Source organism: Protomyctophum parallelum (assembly GCF_964188405.1).
Source record: "Protomyctophum parallelum genome assembly, chromosome: 22".
NCBI classification, from domain to species: Eukaryota; Metazoa; Chordata; class Actinopteri; order Myctophiformes; family Myctophidae; genus Protomyctophum; species Protomyctophum parallelum.
In genome coordinates this window covers 34,499,348-34,517,750 of record NC_139714.1, presented here as the reverse complement: position 1 = coordinate 34,517,750, position 18,403 = coordinate 34,499,348, and the positions used below count along the sequence as shown (strand labels likewise).

The 18,403-nt window shown below is 42.2% G+C and overlaps 1 protein-coding gene across 1 annotated transcript in view; it reads right to left on the bottom strand.

The window, feature by feature from the left end:
* Positions 1-2,503: 2,503 nt before the first annotated feature.
* Positions 2,504-18,403, bottom strand: part of LOC310853472 (peroxisome proliferator-activated receptor alpha-like) — a 33,954-nt gene continuing 18,054 nt past the window's right edge. The window contains exons 4-8 of the mRNA XM_083757814.1: positions 16,419-16,557; positions 9,761-9,960; positions 7,909-8,190; positions 6,344-6,587; positions 2,504-5,379 (exon numbers count right to left, since the gene is read on the bottom strand). Of these exons, the coding sequence (XP_083613940.1) occupies positions 5,135-5,379; positions 6,344-6,587; positions 7,909-8,190; positions 9,761-9,960; positions 16,419-16,557 (1,110 nt within the window). The 3' untranslated portion in view covers positions 2,504-5,134. The remainder of the gene's footprint in view (positions 5,380-6,343; positions 6,588-7,908; positions 8,191-9,760; positions 9,961-16,418; positions 16,558-18,403) is intronic.

The following is an 18,403-nucleotide window of genomic DNA, read 5'->3' as shown; positions in this document are numbered from 1 at the left end:
TATTTTATGGTGTTTCTTAGAATGGAATAAGTATACTATGTTCCATTGATCTAAGCCAGAACACAAGTTGATTGATCATTAAATAAACATCAAATAAACAACTTAAGAAAATGCACGTGGCCCACCTACAGTATCAACTTGTCTACTGCCAGGTTATGTGAACAGATAGGCGGGCCGTGAAAACAATTGAAGATTTTCATGTTGGTTCTGCCACAAGAAAAGATTGGGAAAAACTGATCTACATCTACGAGTGCATGTGTTTGGTCCGACGGAGCATTGGTCCGATGCATTGGTGTGATCGACAACCTACCTCAAACCCTCACCCTAACCCTAACCTCCCCGGGGGCAGCACACCTAAACCTAACCCCAACCCTCTCCCGACCCCAGCGCAGACCCTCACCCTAACCCTAACCTCCCCCGGGGCGCAGCACACCTAAACCTAACCTCGGACCAATGCGCGTCGGATCATAGTATGCCTCCCTACATCTACTGCACCCTTCTTCACCCATAACCCATTTAGACTTGAGGCCAATTCAAAACGCAGTCGTAACCTTAGTTTTTATTTTTAGAATATTGTTAACATTCAATGAACATATAACTATATATACTCACTCTACAAATAACAGGGCCTGTGATATTTTAATTTGTCCATTAACACCCAGCCCTGTATAATGTAGTAACGTCCAAAATGACTCCCAGATTGAATTGCACTTTGACATGAAGGGTATTTCAGGTCTAAATGGGTTCATCATTAATCATGCCATTTGCACCATATCATGCTTTTAGTTAATTTGCTTGATTTGCATGTCTTATCACTAAATAACCTGTGCTGATGAGTGCTGTCACGTCGCCAATACTAATTAAAGTGACATTTGTGAGAAAAGCTTGTTTAAATCTATTCATTCCATATACCATCTTTTTGGTTAAAGGCCAACAATCGTCAACAATAGGTTTGTGTACACACTAACAGATGGACTGCTTGAATTCTAGTTGACTTCAAGCATGTATTTTTTTGTATTGCCATGTTTTGTTCTTGCTTAAATGTAAATCGCTCTGGATTAAGAGCGATTTACATTGCTAAATGCCTAAATTATAAATCGGGTCCACTGTCTTCTCATTATTGCCTTTTCCTTGATTCTATGTAGAAGCCACATTAAAGAAGTTCCCGCAGTCAACCAAAGGCATGCTGGGAACAGCAGTAAACGGAAAGCTGACGGAGCTGCGGCGGTTCCACAAGAAGTAGACAAACAAGTAATGATATTATTAAAATGAAATAAAGCTGTTGATACAGCCCCTCCTATATCCAGCTTTAATGTCTGTCCACTGACTACACAAACATTAAATTCAGATTGACAATGAATGGAGAATGATACATCATAGTGTATTGTACTGTCATGATGACATGACGCAAATTGTGATGTGCATTTTGTAGCTTGCTTCTGAACTAATGATGCCTCTTTTTGATCAAATCAGATTTGGGGATGACGAGTGCCGGAGAGAAGCCTTGCATGGTGTCCTGGAGCCCCCACCTGTATTTTTGAGCTAATTATAATTTATTATGATTTATTTTTATATGCCAATGCCATAATTAAATGTTTATTCTCCCAAGAAACATCTCCGAGGTCTTCTTTTCTGACACATTTTTTTTATTCAGAAAGATAAAAAGACATAGATTATGTAATTATACATATAATAGGCTACATCACTGGTTCCCAAACCACATACACAATTTCTGTGTAAATAAAATTGTTGCTATTATATTATTATTATTATTGTATTATTTATAATTGTATTATTATTATTATATTATATTATTTATGTACATATATGTACATGTGCATATATGTGCATATATGTTCATATAAGTGCATATATGCACATATATGTTCAGGGGGTCCAATTTCATATATGTTACATATATGTCTATCATATATGTAATATATATGTCTAACATATATGTTACATATATGTTAGACATATATGTCTAACATATATGTAACATATAAGTCCTTTCCGTGTGGGTAATGACCCCTGCCGATAACCCTTTTTGAAACACTTGAAAGCCTTAATTATATTTTAATCAGTTTGATTCTTTACATAGTTTACTGCACTTTGGCTTTGTACTGTAGGACAGTAAAGCTCATAGCCCACTTAGCAGTAGGGAAGGGAAGGGGTGTTCGCCCACTAAAGTTGGTATTTTGGTTACCTGTCTAAATCCCTAAAACACCTCCGTTACCCGTTACAATTACATTATGCATAGGTGTGGTTTGGGGTTACAATAATTAAACCAATCACTGTGCCACATTCCATTGCCTTTAAGAGATCCCTTATCCGTTGCCGTTATGCCCAGTGCTATTGCTTCATAGCCGATGTAGGCTTAGGCTATGAATGGAAATTGGCCAATACTGCTAAGACACCCGTTATTTTTAAATAACATTTCCAAAATGTAAGCATATCTAAATAATAACAAATTACAATGAATTGCAGTTTGTAAAAGGTGCATTTAATTATGGTCACATTGGATGAGCTTGTGAGTTTCACAAAGTTGCCCCTCCAGACATGGCTTGTTGAATTAATTGCATTAACAATTTTGTTAGTATAATAATATAGGCCTAATGTATTGTTAATCAGTAGTGTCAGTAGCAGGCCAGCCATGTGTTCTTAGCAATGTTCAGCTTTCTTCAAATGTCTTCATGATTAAAGTTGTGAATATTCATGTAAAATGTTACTGTTCTGGAATGGATGCCTCATCATATCTCACATTATCAATACAAAAACAAAACAATGTATGAAAATACACTTTTATTTTAATTTGTATATATTTATATTCATTTATAGTTATTTGAGTTGGGAGTGAAAATGAAATATTCTTAGTAATATAATTAAAATGTTGACATAGGCTGACAATTATTTACATACAAGTGGAGTTAAAAAACAATCTAAAAAACAGAGCTAAATAAGGTCTAGAGCAGTGGTTCTCAAAGTGGGGTCCAAGGACCCCCAGGGACCCCCACAGGGTTCCAAATGGTCTGTAACTTTGAGAGTGTTACAATGTATGCACTGAGTTATAATGGGGATCCTTGAAATCAAATGAAAAGTTTGAGAACCACTGGCCTAGATCCTTTTCAGTGTAAAAATAATAATTGTTAAAATCAATGGCCAACATGACTAGTGATTAGTAGTATTATCACACTCAATGAGGATGAGATGAAGGCCGTAATACCATCAGTATACTGCCAGAATTTACTGTAAGATATTAATTCAACTGGTCACCTCACTTATAGGTCACTTGAGCTGCCAGGTATTAATTCCATGATTAATTATTGCATTATGTTTATAATCAGTGCAACAGAGGAAGATGCGATTCATTTGACACAAATAAAGTACGGTACAGTACAGTATGTATAAATATTGCTCAACAGTTCTTTACATTACAGTATGTGATCTCACGGTTATGTACATATTGTCGCAGTCAGGTGGAAATCTTGTATGTCCATATTTAAAAATGTAATGTTAATGTTTGTTTTTGTTGTAAATTAATTCCATACTTTGTCATACAATAGTGTCATGCAAAGTACCGAAAAGTAGTAATTTGCAAGCTTGCAATGCGACACTTGAGCAAGCGTGCCTGTGGGTTTTAGAAAATGTATTTAGCCAATGAGAACTTGTTGTGACTAAATAATAACTATGTTGGAATACAGGTTATTTCTCGAAAAGTAACGCTTTTGAACATACGAGGTTCCCATCTGACAGCAACAACATCATCTGTCCCTATCACTCTCACTGCACCTCAGCTACAGTCACTTAAAGCACTGGTTCTCAACCTTTTCAGACTGGGACCCCCAAAAATAATCACATTTGAACTGGGGACACTCAGGCATGAAGGAAGCATGAGTTCAAGTCCGTTGCTCTCCCCATGTCCCCCATATATGGGGACTAGGTTGGCGGAGGGTGTGTAGAGCTCAGGATCACATTAGATAATTGACACAGGGGTGAAAAATGAGTTACAAAATCGTGGGATAAAAAATATGAAAAAAAAGAAGTTAGAACCCATCTTGTTTTTTTTCACCCCCAAACTCAACATGAAAACGAAAACGCCAATACAGTGGAATTGCGTGTGTGTGTGTGCGTGTGTGTGTGTGTGTGCGTGCGTGTGTGTGTGTGTGTGTGTGCGTGCGTGTGTGTGTGTGTGTGCGTGTGTGTGCGTGTGTTGGACGTGCACACTGCTGAAATGTTGTATAAAACATAACCAGAGACTCATTCAAGTACTTTGTTTTTCAGGTATATCTTCCTATTATGTCTATTTAACTAAAGGTTAAAGGGGTTAGAGTCATTTGAGCCACTCATAGTGGAAGCATTAGCACTTTTTAAATTGAGTGTTTCATCATTTACAGAGTGCTTGCATGCAGAATTTATTGATGCCCACAATGTTTGAACCTGTCGACCATTGCACTCAAACGTTGCGTCAGTAGCTGAAAGAGCCTAGCTGGAAAAAGGTATAAATTGTTACAAAAATATATTTTCAGAGAGAGAGAGAGAGAGAGAGAGAAAACTGACCTTAGTGTACACCATAATGTAAGCAACACAGTCACAGCTAGCTTTTTCATGCCCCTTTAAATGTCCTTGAGCTCTGAACAGGATAGTGTGTGAGTGTGTATATATATATATATATATATATATATAGACACAGTATATAATATGTGTGTGTGTGTGTGTGTGTGTGTGTGTGTGTGTGTGTGTGTGTGTGTGTGTGTGTGTGTGTGTGTGCGCGTGCGTGCAGTATACCTTGTGTCCAGTAACTAGAACCTCTCACATCCCCACATAGGCTACATCATCCAATGTGTTTGTATTTTTTGTTCATAAAATTAACATAACTATAACGAAATGCATTTGAAATTAAATAAAAAGGTTACTTTTCAGGATTTCAGCAACAAAAAAAATCAGGATTTTAATTCAAATATAGCAAAAAATAGCCGATCTACAAGTGTGACGCGTTTTGACCATGTAGATCGGCTATGTTGGCTACAACAGTGATATGCAATATAGGCCCTCTTTGAGTGTGGAAATATAGCGGCCCTCGCCATGGTCAAAGTTGCCCACCCCTGGGCTACATATACGTAACATGGGCCACACCTCAGTACATGTCCCTGTAGATCTCCTGCAGGAGCGGGTGCAGCGCCGTGTCCTCCGTCCTCTTGATGTCCTGGACCAGCTGAGCGTGCTCAGTGACCAGCTGGCGCAGGTCGGCCAGCTTCTGCAGCAGCCGCGGGAAGAGGAAGGCGTCGTGCGGGTGGTTGGCGAGCAGGTGGAGCCGCAGCGCCTGGACGACGCTCTCCTGGAGACGCTCCACCGGCGTCGCGTCCACCAGGCCCGGGCGGTCTGCGTTTGGGGGAGGGGCGTAACTAAATGTGTGTAAACTAAATGAAAACTAGGCTGCGACAAATTTCGTCAACAAGTAAAAACTAGACTAAATGTTAGGAAGGGACTAGTGGAGAAAATATCCAGTATAAGTAGAACACAAGTCATTTTACACTTGGACGCGCTGTGTCCCGTACGGCACATTTGAGAATTTTGAATAATTTGTGGTTTGCGGTAAAGCTATTCCTGCAATGTGGCAAACAAAAGCTTCCCCGAAAAAGAAATTGCCTTCACTGGAAATGTCAGCCCCAACTGCAGAATCAGGTCATTATTACCATTCATTGCAGCTGAAAAACCTTCAGAAGACAGACAGATAGAAACGTTTGAAGGACCATTTCAACATATCGTTGCTGTCGAGAGGACACCACCTAACTCCCTTTTTGCATAAATCAGTGCTATTGAACACCATTTACGTCTGTGTGTTGGTTCGAAATATATTGAACCAATGGAAAGTAGTAAAAAGCGATTCGGACAAAACCTCTTAACTCCATTGGACCATTAATCCATCACACCGTCTGCTAAAGCAGCTAACCATATCCACCCCATTGACAATAATATAAAGTCACAATACCAACGTCGATTGGTATACCAGTATTGCTTTGTTTTAAAAATAGAAGATTTTCTTTATTTCCTAAAAAAAAAATATATATATTAATTTTTTCATTACACAGAAAAATGAACAATTTAGAGAGGCGGTTTCTTCCCGACAGCAGAGATATGAAATATTCTATTTTGACATTCCCCAAATTCGACCAGCTGACCACTCTGCGTCAGCTGACTGCGTGTTGATTTGGCATCTAGCTTTTATTTGTTGAAGAAATTGTCAATATATTTAGTCTTAGTTTAAGACATCATAGCTTAGTTTCCATTTAGTTTCCGTCAGTGAAACAAAGCTAGTCGCCGACGGAATCAACACTAGGCTTACCTCCGCAGCAGATGATGGCGGCGACGAACAGCGCCAGGTCGCTGTCGTCCAGCTCCAGGGTGTTGAAGCGCGCGGCGAAGCGGAACTTGGGCTCCATCATGTCGCTGAGCGGCCGCCGGAGGCTCTTGAGGAACTCGCGAGTGATGAAGCCTCCGCCGCGTGCCACCAGCAGGCCGTCCTTGTTCATGCAGGACGCCAGGAGGGTGAAGAGGGCCTCGTACACGCCGTACTTCAGCAGCGTCACCTGACATTTGGACAGCAAAACTTAAGATTTTTTGTTTTAGTCATGGTCTCTTGAATAGCTTTCATTTAGTTTTAGTCACTCACATTTTAGTCACCGGGAATGTTAGTTTTAGTCGACTAAATATCATGAGATTTTAGTCGACTAAATCTACAGTTTTTGGGGGGCCTTGATAATTTAAACTAATTTACACTTGCTGAAAATAGCCGATCTACAAGCTCACAACGTGTTGCAGCGCATGCAACCTGCAAGTGTAAAATGTATTTTACTTATACTGGATCTCTTGTCCACTAGTCCCTTCCTAACATGTTTGTCTGGTTTTTATTTGTCGACGAAATTGTCAATGTATTTAGTCTTCATAGCTTAGTTTTCATTGAGTTTTCGTCAGTGAAAAAACGAAATCAACAAACATACTTTTTTTTATCTGCACGATGCCTGATTTACACTTTGTCCGGTGTCGTGGCGAAAACAGACGATTTACAAGCTCACAACGCGACCTGTTGTGAGCTAGTAAATCATCTATTTTTAGGTATAGTTATATTATATACAGGGTTCCCAAACATTTGTAACAATGAATTTCCATGTCCAATAGCAATCATACGGTGCAATAATGAGGCTCTTACACCTGTGTGTGCCATCGATGCCCTCGAGCGAAGGTGTCATGTGACATGTAACAAACATAATAGATTTACAAGCCAACAACATATCACAACGGAACACTTTGTTAGCTTGTAGATCTATTGCTTTTGTCATGTTACGTCCTGCATGTACACATTAGGCCACAGGTATTTCACAGCCTAATGTTTTATGAACAAATTACAAAATCATTAGCCAAAAACTATTGATGTACCGGTATATCCAAACATTTTACAAACTATTTGATTTATTCCTTTTCCCGGCCTGGAAAACTGTTTTTCTACATTTCAAAATATTTCCAGGAATCCCATGACTTTCATGTACTATTATTCAGCATGACTGTGCCATGTATTATCCATCCATCCATCCATCCATCCATCCATCCATCCATCCATCCACCCACCCATCCATCCATCCATCCACCCATCCACCCATCCATCCATCCATCCATCCACCCACCCACCCATCCATCCACCCATCCATCCATCCACCCACCCATCCATCCACCCATCCACCCATCCACCCATCCACCCACCCACCCACCCATCCACCCATCCACCCATCCATCCACCCACCCACCCACCCACCCATCCACCCACCCACCCACCCATCCACCCATCCATCCACCCATCCACCCACCCACCCATCCACCCACCCACCCACCCATCCACCCATCCCAGTACAGTACCTGGTCATTGAGGTCCAGGTTCTGGAAGCCCGGCACAGCCTTAGCGAACTCCGTCAGCTCCGTGACCGTCTCCACAGACGTGCTCTGGCAGCAGTGGAAGAGCCGGGCCTCCGCCTCCCGGTCCCCCGCCGCCGCCTCGCCCCCCAGGGGGTCTCCGTCTCCCCCTCCCCCTCCCTCGGCCTGCTCCTTTTCGGCGGGCCGCCATTCACATCCGTGCAGCACGTGTACGGCCAGCGTCCTCTCGGCCTCCTGGAACGTCTCCATGTCGTGAATGACCAAGGGCTGCGAGCAAACTAATCAATTTAATCAATTTTAAAACCTATATATATTTCTTTTATTTTAAATAATCGGCTAAGAAACGATCCCATGAGCCCAAGGCGAAAAGCTTAAAATATTTATATATATTTATATATAATGGAATTTGTCCAAAATATAATTTTGTATACAGTATTGATATATATGTTTTACTTGATTAATGAACCACAAAATACTGAAAATAGCAGATCTGCAAGCTCACAAGTATTTTTTCTTTCTTTCTTTTAGCCTATAATGGAATGCCCAAAATAGGTATAATAGATTATTAAGCGATTCTTTTATTAAACTAGAACTGCACTCTGTCGAGTGCCTACTTGCTTGTTGCACACAAGTAGGCCATTGCCATAAATGGCCTACTAGGAAAAAAAGTAGTATTTTGAAGTAAGGTAATGATTACTTATGCCCGTTATGGCAGTGGTGTCAGATTACATACATGTATACATAGGGGCATTACCTTTAGTCCACCCGACACTGAAACATGTCATCGTTACGTCACCATCGATAACCAATTATACCCTGGCATTGGTACATTTCTTCATCACGTCATGGGACACACGCTTCGTAGCATGATGGAAAACATACAGCACCTGTACGGTCTGCTTCCGTATGTCCCGTGCCAGCATATGACGTCATATCATATGCTGCTAAGGGACATACGCATCGTAGCACCTGACTGATAACATTACTTGCACGCTCTGCTTACACAAGTAACTAGAGGTTCGTGGCACTGCAGATCCAACCTATATGTCTGAGTCATAGTGTCGGGGGCTTTGTCAGAGTGCCCGTTGTACCCGTCTGTCTGTGTCCCTTTTGTGTCCATTTATGGAGATCCCTGATGTCATTAGTATATGCCCATACCCTGTATATTGGCATACCCAATATGGGCATATGGGTCGGTTTTGCCGTTCTGGACAACAGCCTATTCAAACAACTCAGTGGCAGGCACCGCACTCCCTCCAGTCCGAGTTTGAAGTCGGTCGGCCCCATACACACATGACCATTATGTGTGCATAGCAATTGGACCTATGGCTCTGGACAGCCGGATGTCCACATATGCCTATATATGGGCATATCAGGTACGTTTAAAGTTACGTCTGAGTCATAGAGACTTGACTATGGGTATGTTTATGGTTATGTCTGATTCAGAGTGACGGGGCTATGGTCAGCCGGCCGGTTCTCCCTCAAGCCAGTTCTAATATAGGATTCTCCATTAAGCCATTCTGAACGGGAACCTATTTTGGTGTTAGCATCATGTCGTGCTTTAGCTATTTAAAAATAGCAGATCTACAAGCTCATATCGCGCCACCAAGTGGCGCGATACAAGCTTGTAGGTCTGCTATTTTTGAAAAATCGAAGAACGACTGACATAGAAACATAGCTTTATCAGAAAACTGTCAGGATGTAGAAGACGTTTATATAATCTGATCTCAGGTCAGAATGGGTTAATCGATACTCGTTAATCGTGTTTTGAATACAATAATTTGTCGCACCCCCTAATAAATGGACAGGTTTCCACTGTGTCCATGTGTGTACATACGGGCGTGCTGGTCTTCCCGCTGAGGACGAGGCGAGCCTTGGCCTTGTTCATGTTGAAGTTCTTCTGGTAGGCCTCGTGGATCTGTCTCACCAGGCTCCGGTGCTGCTCCTGGAGGGACCCCAGTGACTCCAGCACGGCCGTCTGGCTCTGCGCTTCCAGCTTCAGCCTCTCCGACTGTGGCATCCGACCGAAGCGGATAGCTGGAGGAGGGTCAGCAGACAGACAAAACACATGATAATAGTACGATCTGATACCTCACACTAAACCTGACATTGGGCGACCTCTGGTTGGAGGCCCTCAGTAAGTAGACAGTTGGATATAGAGGAATTTACTATCTAAACTGAAAGATGGATACAATGTATGTAACCTAGATACCATACCCTGATGGAAAATGCTGTTTATTTTATTTTATTATTATTATTATTATCTTTTCTTCTTACTATGTTCATTAGTACTTTCAAAACTAGTTTACTAATTACTTTTACTGTCTTGTACAAGTTGTACTGTCTGTCTTTGTTTTATTTGTCTTGTTCTGACCTTGATTGGGGGGGAGGGGGGGATATTTACATGTCTGATACAACAAAATGTACACATATGTTTTTTCATTTATTCATCAATAAAAATCTAAATAAAGTGTTAAAAAAAAACACATGATAATAAATACAAACATAGAAATGAGAGTATAAAAGTATACAACATTTGAATAATAAATGCGTGTTGAGGGGGCAGGGGGGGGGGGTTATAAACTGAAATACATTGTGAAAACATATTTCCAGGGTACAACAAATACTGTATTTCCAATTAGATTCTTCAGTTCACTTATTGTATTGTACATTTACTGTATGTTCCTTCTTTCTTATATCTAAAAACCAAAGGTGATCAGGCTTTCTCCGTAGCTGCACCTATATCGTGGAATAATCTCCCATTCCTGTAAACCCCACCGTTGAGATTCTTTAATCCAAACTGAAGACCCACTTTTTTACTCTTATTCGAACCAGGGTTCAAGTCGATATTGCACTTATGCGCTTCAGGCATTACAGACTACTTGTGTCCTACAGTACCTCCAACCACTGCAGGTGATTGATTGATTGATTGATTGATTGACATTTTTATTCACAGTATGTAGAATGGATACATTTCAACAAAAGTACAGGTCAATACAAAAACTGCTACGAGGATAAAACAAGAAAAAGCACTAGTTTACATCAGGGATTCAGGGTCCTCCATTTTTAATTCATCAGAACATTTTATAGGGGCCAGTTTTGAATTGCAGCCGTCCATAGGTGTTTTGAAGGAGTCAAGGGATTCACATATCTTAATGGATGTTGGTAGAGCGTTCCACATTTTAGTAACACAGGAGCAACATTAATTCAACCCCTTGTTAGAGCCGAATCTGGGTTGAACGTGGTTTGTGGAACTCCCTCTGGTGTTGTGATCGTGGACTTCATTGACATTAAAGGGACACTTCACCCTTTTTGCAAAAAAATATATGTTAATGATGTTTAGAAGCTTTAGATCACTTTCCTGGGGGTAGTTATGTGTGTAATATGTGGTTTTAGATATTTTAGATTGTAGCAGTGAGCCTGTTGTCTCTGATGTCATGGACACTGGTCTCACTACCTTCCTGGACTACAATTCCCATAATTCTGTGGTGCACTGCTCCTCCTTGTGGATAGGGGGAGAGCTGTCTTACTGAGACAACATGTAGTCCAGGAAGGAAGTGAGCCCAGTGTCCATGACATCAGAGACAACAGGCTCACTGCTACAATCTAAAATATCTAAAACCACATATTACACACATAAAGACCCCCATGAAAGTGATCTAAAGCTTCTAAACGTCATTAACATATATTTTTTTGCAAAAAGGGTGAAGTGTCCCTTTAAGGAAGTATTTAGACAGGTACATGGGTATCTTAGAGGTGTAGCGAATCTTGTAGAGGAGTCCCATTGCGAGTGGCTGTACTCTTGTTGTCAACCCTAAGCCATTCCAACCTATCAAGTCATATTGTATTAAGATAATTTACCATACAGAGTGGTTAAAATAATCTTTTATTCATTAAAAGAAGTTCCGCAATGCAGCTTTAACAGCTTCTCAGCCTGCGGGAGAAGGTGAAACTCAAGACTCCCCCCACTGGCAAAAGCAGGGCAGGAAAGCAACTAATAGGATTGTAAACTTCACCCGTGGCATTTTACGAGCCACTGAGGATTTTAAAAATAGAAGACGGCCGTCTGAATGTTTGTTTACCTGCCAAAGTGGCGGACAAGCTCACGGTTAAACAGCCAGCATTTGGCTGGCAGCCATGTAGTGTTCAGTTTCCACCCTAAGGTTCAACAACACTGAGTTCAACATGCTTGTACTGTACATGTACATGCGTGTGGACAGATGGGACATACGCTTACAGTATGTGTTCACGCGCGCACTCACGCACACATGTTTGTATTGCTATAGCCTACTTGAAAGGATATCATATATTAAGATAGTTACGTTTTTTAACTTTAACTATTTTTATATTTAATAATGCCATTTTATAAATGCCCTTTAACCCCCACGACTAAAATCACAATCCCACCACAATCATCAAATTACAATCAATCAATCAATCAATCAAACATACTGTATAAATCAGGCATAACTCCAACCCTGTCCTAAACCTAATGCCTGATCCTAACTCCAATCTGAATGTTTTCCTAATTGTAACTGTATGTTTCATCATAAATACAGAAAGAAGTCTTTCTTTCCCCTCAGTGTCCATTTCTCAAATTCTACTATACTTCTGGGGACATTCGGCCCATGCAAACACACACACACACACACACACACACACACACACACACACACACACACACACACACACACGCACAGACACACAAATGTGCTGAGACTTGTCTTCCTATAGCTGCACGAGGTCAGTGGGTTTATCCAGTCCGAGGGGAACATGCTATCCCGTACAGCGGGCAGCCATCTTGGACGAACCCCCTGACCTTGTGGCAGTCATTACAGATAACGGCACCAGATGTGGAGCTATACGGGCCTGCCTGCGCTCTCTTAAACAAAACAAAACCAAAAAAAAAAAAAAAAAACCCTGGTCAATGTAAACATGTTGACCTCACTCCGTAGACGCTGTCGTAAATTAGACTGTGGCCGATTATTCTGAAAACTGTTGCTCAAATACATCTTTATTCCACAAATGAATCTGTGGCTATTTTGAGACGTGTGTCATTGAAAGGGTGTTTTTCGTTTATCTAACCAGTATTTAGTACTAATGTCTTTTTTGTTTTCCATGTTTAGAGTTAAATAAAAGTGTACGCCGCAAAACCTTATAAATGTGAAACTCTGAGAGTCCACATGTAACCACATTGACCCTTACCATGGAGGACTTTGCAGTGTAACTCTTTCTAAAGCAATGCGTGCACCTTGTGACAGATGTGCGGTTTCTGTGTCACACGAGATGGTTGTGGTTAGGACCCCATGACTCATGAACAGTGAACACACGCACGCACAATACAGGACTACAAACTGTGTGTATACAACTGTGTATAAAATACTTCCTTACACACAAATATTTTATGAGCACTGCATGACCTTAAAATTATACTAGTGAAATCCCTCCACAGACACTTATGTGAGACAGATTTGTGCAGCAATAATTAGAGGGACAATTTATGTCTCATACAATTACAATACCGTGCCTTGAATTTATGATTTCTAACTTTATTTGTGCATGGAATGCAAGTGAATGTTGCAACTCATAGGTCTAAAATCTATTCTGATTTTGTCTTAGAGAAGACGAAATCTTGCACACTGTGAGGGAAAAGGATGTCAAAGATTTGTGATACGATTAATCAAAATGAATCGATCAGGTTACACATCAAATCGAGTGTAAAGGGCAACAGACAAAGGGCACAGACTGACTCAGACAGAGACATTTACATTCAGATAGATGGGCATTGTCCCGATTCCCAATAGTGTGCAGATTATGCTTTTATCTTCATGGTAAAGAATTCATTTTGAAACAACTGAATGCTATCTTGGCGCAAATACATTCGTGAAGATTCCATGTGATGATGTCATCAGACTAAGCCAGTGGTTCATCAAAGTGGATGAACTCTGAACTGGAAAAAAAGAAACGAACACGTTCAACCCTGGTGGAAAAGGGGCCTGAGAGTAACTATTTCTATTTGTACACGCGGCAGAGTAGATTAGATTAGAGCGTAGATCTGTAGTCCGTAGATTAGAGCTTTTTTTTCTTCTTTTTTTTTAAGATTTGTTTTTGGCTTTTGTGCCTTACAGTATAGTTACAGTGAAGACAGACAGGAAAGAGGGAGGGAGAGACACGCAGCAAGGGTCGTCATGAGCGGGACTCGAACACGCTGTCAGGCAAGAGCCTATATGTGGCATGCGCCCGGACCACCAGGCCAGCGGGGCTCCCCGATTAGAGCATTTCTGACAATGCTGAACTATCCAAACACACCCCTTGGGAAGCTCTAAATACTTCTATTCGTGGACACATTATATCAATTTACAATTTAGGCATTTAGCAGACGCTCTTAATCCATCACATAAAAAGCATATCCTACAATGCATCGTCTTAAAGGATTCTCTTCAGAGTCAGAAGGGGATGGAAGACAGAGGGGCGGTGGGACTAAGCTTTACAAGGTGCTTGTACCATGCTGTTTTCACTTCCTCAAAATTGATTCAAATGTGCCTCTTTGGCACGATCGTCGTCTAGATTGCTGGCTCTGCCTGAAAGTATTTGGAGCTCCATTTTACAAACTCTATGGAAGTCTGAGGGATTCTAATTTATTTTTAACCCATTTTGGGCGGGAACCCCTTTTGGTGTTATAATTATGTTATAATTTGGCTATTGAAAAATAGCATAGCGCGCTATGAGCTTGTAGGTCTGCTATTTTAGAAAAATCTTTAAAATGTGGCGCAAATCATTGAATATATATTTCAGCATTTTTATTTGCTTCTGGGGGGGGGGGGTAGGTCCCTGGAACTACATATTTTGAGATGGGGGTCCGTGGCCCAATAGAGATAATTCTGGGGGTCTTGAAATGACATGAAAAAGGTTGAGCAACATTGACATAGAAACATTTAGAAGATTTAGAAGCCTTTTCTTTATCGACGTCAGGCCTAAATGGCTTCATTTTAATGAAATAAAGAGCCATATAATGGTCCATTTTGGTCCCCTGTACACTCTCAAACGTACAGACCGGTACATGTGTCCCTAACTTTGGGACCTGCCCCGCTGGAACCCCCTCAAGGCCCACTGGGGGTCCCTGGCCCGGAGCCCACACTGAGAACCAGTGCACCGAAGCAGCACTGGTGAAAAGTAACTAAGTACATTTACTTAAGTACTGTACTTAAGAAGTCCCATTTTGAGGCATTTGTACTTTACTTAGGTATTTCTAATTTCCAATAATTAATAAATTCTACTCCACTACATCTCAGAGGCAATTTAATATCATTTTACTCCGCTACATTTATTTGAAAACTTTAGTTACTATAGTTACTTTGTAGGTTTTGATTATTATTATAAAACATACAGTACTAAGTCAGTGTAAAGTGTAAATATCATGTTGACCTTTTTACAGAGCTAGTATAGAGTCAATCCTAAGATACGGTATGTCCAGCTGGTTTGGCAATCTAACTGTGAAGTACAAATCTCAAATAAGTAGGCTAGCAAACATGGCTGGGAAGATCATGGGCATGCCCCCCCCCCCCCCCCCCCCCCATCACTCCCCAGGCCATCTTTGAACAAGCAGTGTTGAGACAAGCTCGGAATATTGTATCTGACCCTTTGCATGTGTTGTACCGAGAGTACGAGCTAATGCCATCCGGTAGGAGGTGTGTGTATAATAGATTTAAACACTATTTTGTTCCCCTGTCAATCAAAATGCTCAATCAGAGATTGCCAAATGCACTTTACTGACTCAGAGATTCAGGGATTGCCAAAAGCACTTTATTGACTAGTTGCACTTTATCAAGGGAATGTGTGCAATATTCTTCTTTTTCCACCACTGTGAAGCAGTCGGCTGTGTGTGTGTGAGTGTGTGTGGAGTGCAGGCGGTACCGTTGAAGCAGTCGGCTGTGTGTGTGTGTGTGTGTGTGTGTGTGTGTGTGTGTGTGGAGTGCAGGTGGTACCGTTGTGAGACATGTGTGTGTGTGTGTGTGTGTGTGGAGTGCAGGCGGTACCGTTGTGAGACATGTGTGTGTGTGTGTGTGGAGTGCAGGCGGTACCGTTGTGAGACATGTGTGTGTGTGTGTGTGTGTGTGTGTGTGTGTAGTGCAGGCGGTACCGTTGTGAGTGTGTGTGTGTGGAGTGTGTGTGGAGTGCAGGCGGTACCGTTGTGAAGCAGTCGGCTGTGTGTGTGTGTGTGTGTGTGTGTGTGTGTGTGTGTGTGTGTGTGTGGAGTGCAGGCGGTACCGTTGTGAAGCAGTCGGCTGTGTGTGTGTGTGTGTGAGTGTGTGTGGAGTGCAGGCGGTACCGTTGTGAAGCAGTCGGCTGTGTGTGTGTGTGTGAGTGTGTGTGGAGTGCAGGCGGTACCGTTGTGAAGCAGTCGGCTGTGTGTGTGTGTGTGTGTGTGTGTGTGTGTGTGTTTGTGTGTGTGTGTGTGTGTGTGTGTGTGAGTGTGTGTGGAGTGCAGGCGGTACCGTTGTGAGACATGCCAGCGGACAGACACTTGTGGAAGCGGCAGTACTGGCACTTGTTGCGGTTCTTCTTCTGGATCTTGCAGCTGTGCTCACACACGTCATATTCCAGCTTCAGTCTGATGGTTCTCCTGAAGAATCCCTGGTGGACGGACAGAGATGAGAGCATGTTAGAAAAAGGAACTGATTGCAACGACAACCCACACAGCCAGCTCATACCCACACAGCCAGCCCACACACAGCCATACCCACACAGCCAACCCACACAGCCAGCTCATACCCACCAGCCAGCTCATACCAACCCACACAGCCAGCTCATACCCACCAGGCAACCCACACAGCCAGCTCATACCCACACAGCCAGCTCATACCCACACAGCCATACCCACACAGCCAGCTCATACCCACCAGGCAACCCAACGACAACCCACACAGCCAGCTCATACCCACCAGCTCATACCCACCAACCCACACAGCCAGCTCATACCCACCAACCCACACAGCCAGCTCATACCCACCAGCGAGCTGCAGCCAATATTCGGCCACCGAAACTATTCAGTCGAATAGTGGCAAAGAAATATGCATATTCGGTATTCGGTTTAGGTTGAGCCGAAACCGAATAGTCAAAGAACGTTTGAAGTTACCTTTCATAACCTAATGTTTTGTTGTGAGCGACGTGATAAAAATTTGGCCATTATCATGTGGCTCTACAACAACAAATGTACGTCCATGACAGCAATGGTACAAAAACTGGTAAAGAAATAGAAGAAAAATATATAATATTAATGATATTCGACTATTCCGGTTTTCGGCCAACTGTTTCCTATATTATTCGGTATTCGGTTTCTGCCAAAAACGTCCCATTCGGTGCATCCCTAAAAGCCAAACACTGGCCAATGTTGGTGGCGGCAGCCGGCAGATACGTTTTGGTTTGTCTACTCTGGCCGGTCATCAGCTTTGCTGGCTATTCTATTTGAACTCTCTTAAAACACACACACCTTGAGGAGTCTACACCAGGTTCGCTACTTTTTCCCTGCAACACCAAATCTATTCAAACAGTCAATCTACAAGCTCGTGGAGTGTTGCATTGCGGCACATTGTGAGCTTGAAGATCTGCTATGTCTGCCAAATGTTCCCACCCAAACGGTCCAAGTGAATAAATCTAGTTGTTTAGTAAATTAATCATTCCACACATTATATTATATTTATGGCCATGAGGTCAATGTTGTGACTTCCCATGATGTCCTGAAAAGCGTTCATAGAGGCCCGCAACTAGTACGAGACACAGCATCGACTGGTTCTCCTGACAAATGTTTTCAGGCTCATGGGTCGTCCATCAAATGGAGCCGACACAGAAACTTTATGGAGCTTTTGTTGTTTTTCCCCCTTTGGCTCTCATACCACAGCGTGTGGTGGGTTCCGTGGGTTAGGAGGACGCACTGTAATACCGCTGGATATGGCACTGCCTCGGATCCTTTGATGGCCAAAAACATAAACTCAAGTCCCATGTGATAGTCATCAAACAATGACAGCTGGGGACTTAAAAACAGATGTATATTTATACGCATGTGTGCTGTTGAACTTGCGTGCATGCATGCGTGCTATGTGTGTGTATGTATGTGCACAAAAACGTTTAGATTTTGTTATATTAATACCGGTACTTCATTATTTCATTATTGGGTTTTATAAAAATGTTATACGGTATTATTATTATTACATTACTGGGTGTCACACTATAGCTCTACAGCTTGTGCGCGCCGCGTGCACACGGCCTGTGTTGTGCACGTGCACACGGCCTGTGTTGTGCGCGTGCACACGGCCTGTGTTGTGTGTGCGCGTGCACACGGCCTGTGTTGTGTGTGCGCGTGCACACGGCCTGTGTTGTGTGTGCGCGTGCACACGGCCTGTGTTGTGTGTGCGCGTGCACACGGCCTGTGTTGTGTGTGCGCGTGCACACGGCCTGTGTTGTGTGTGCGCATGCACACGGC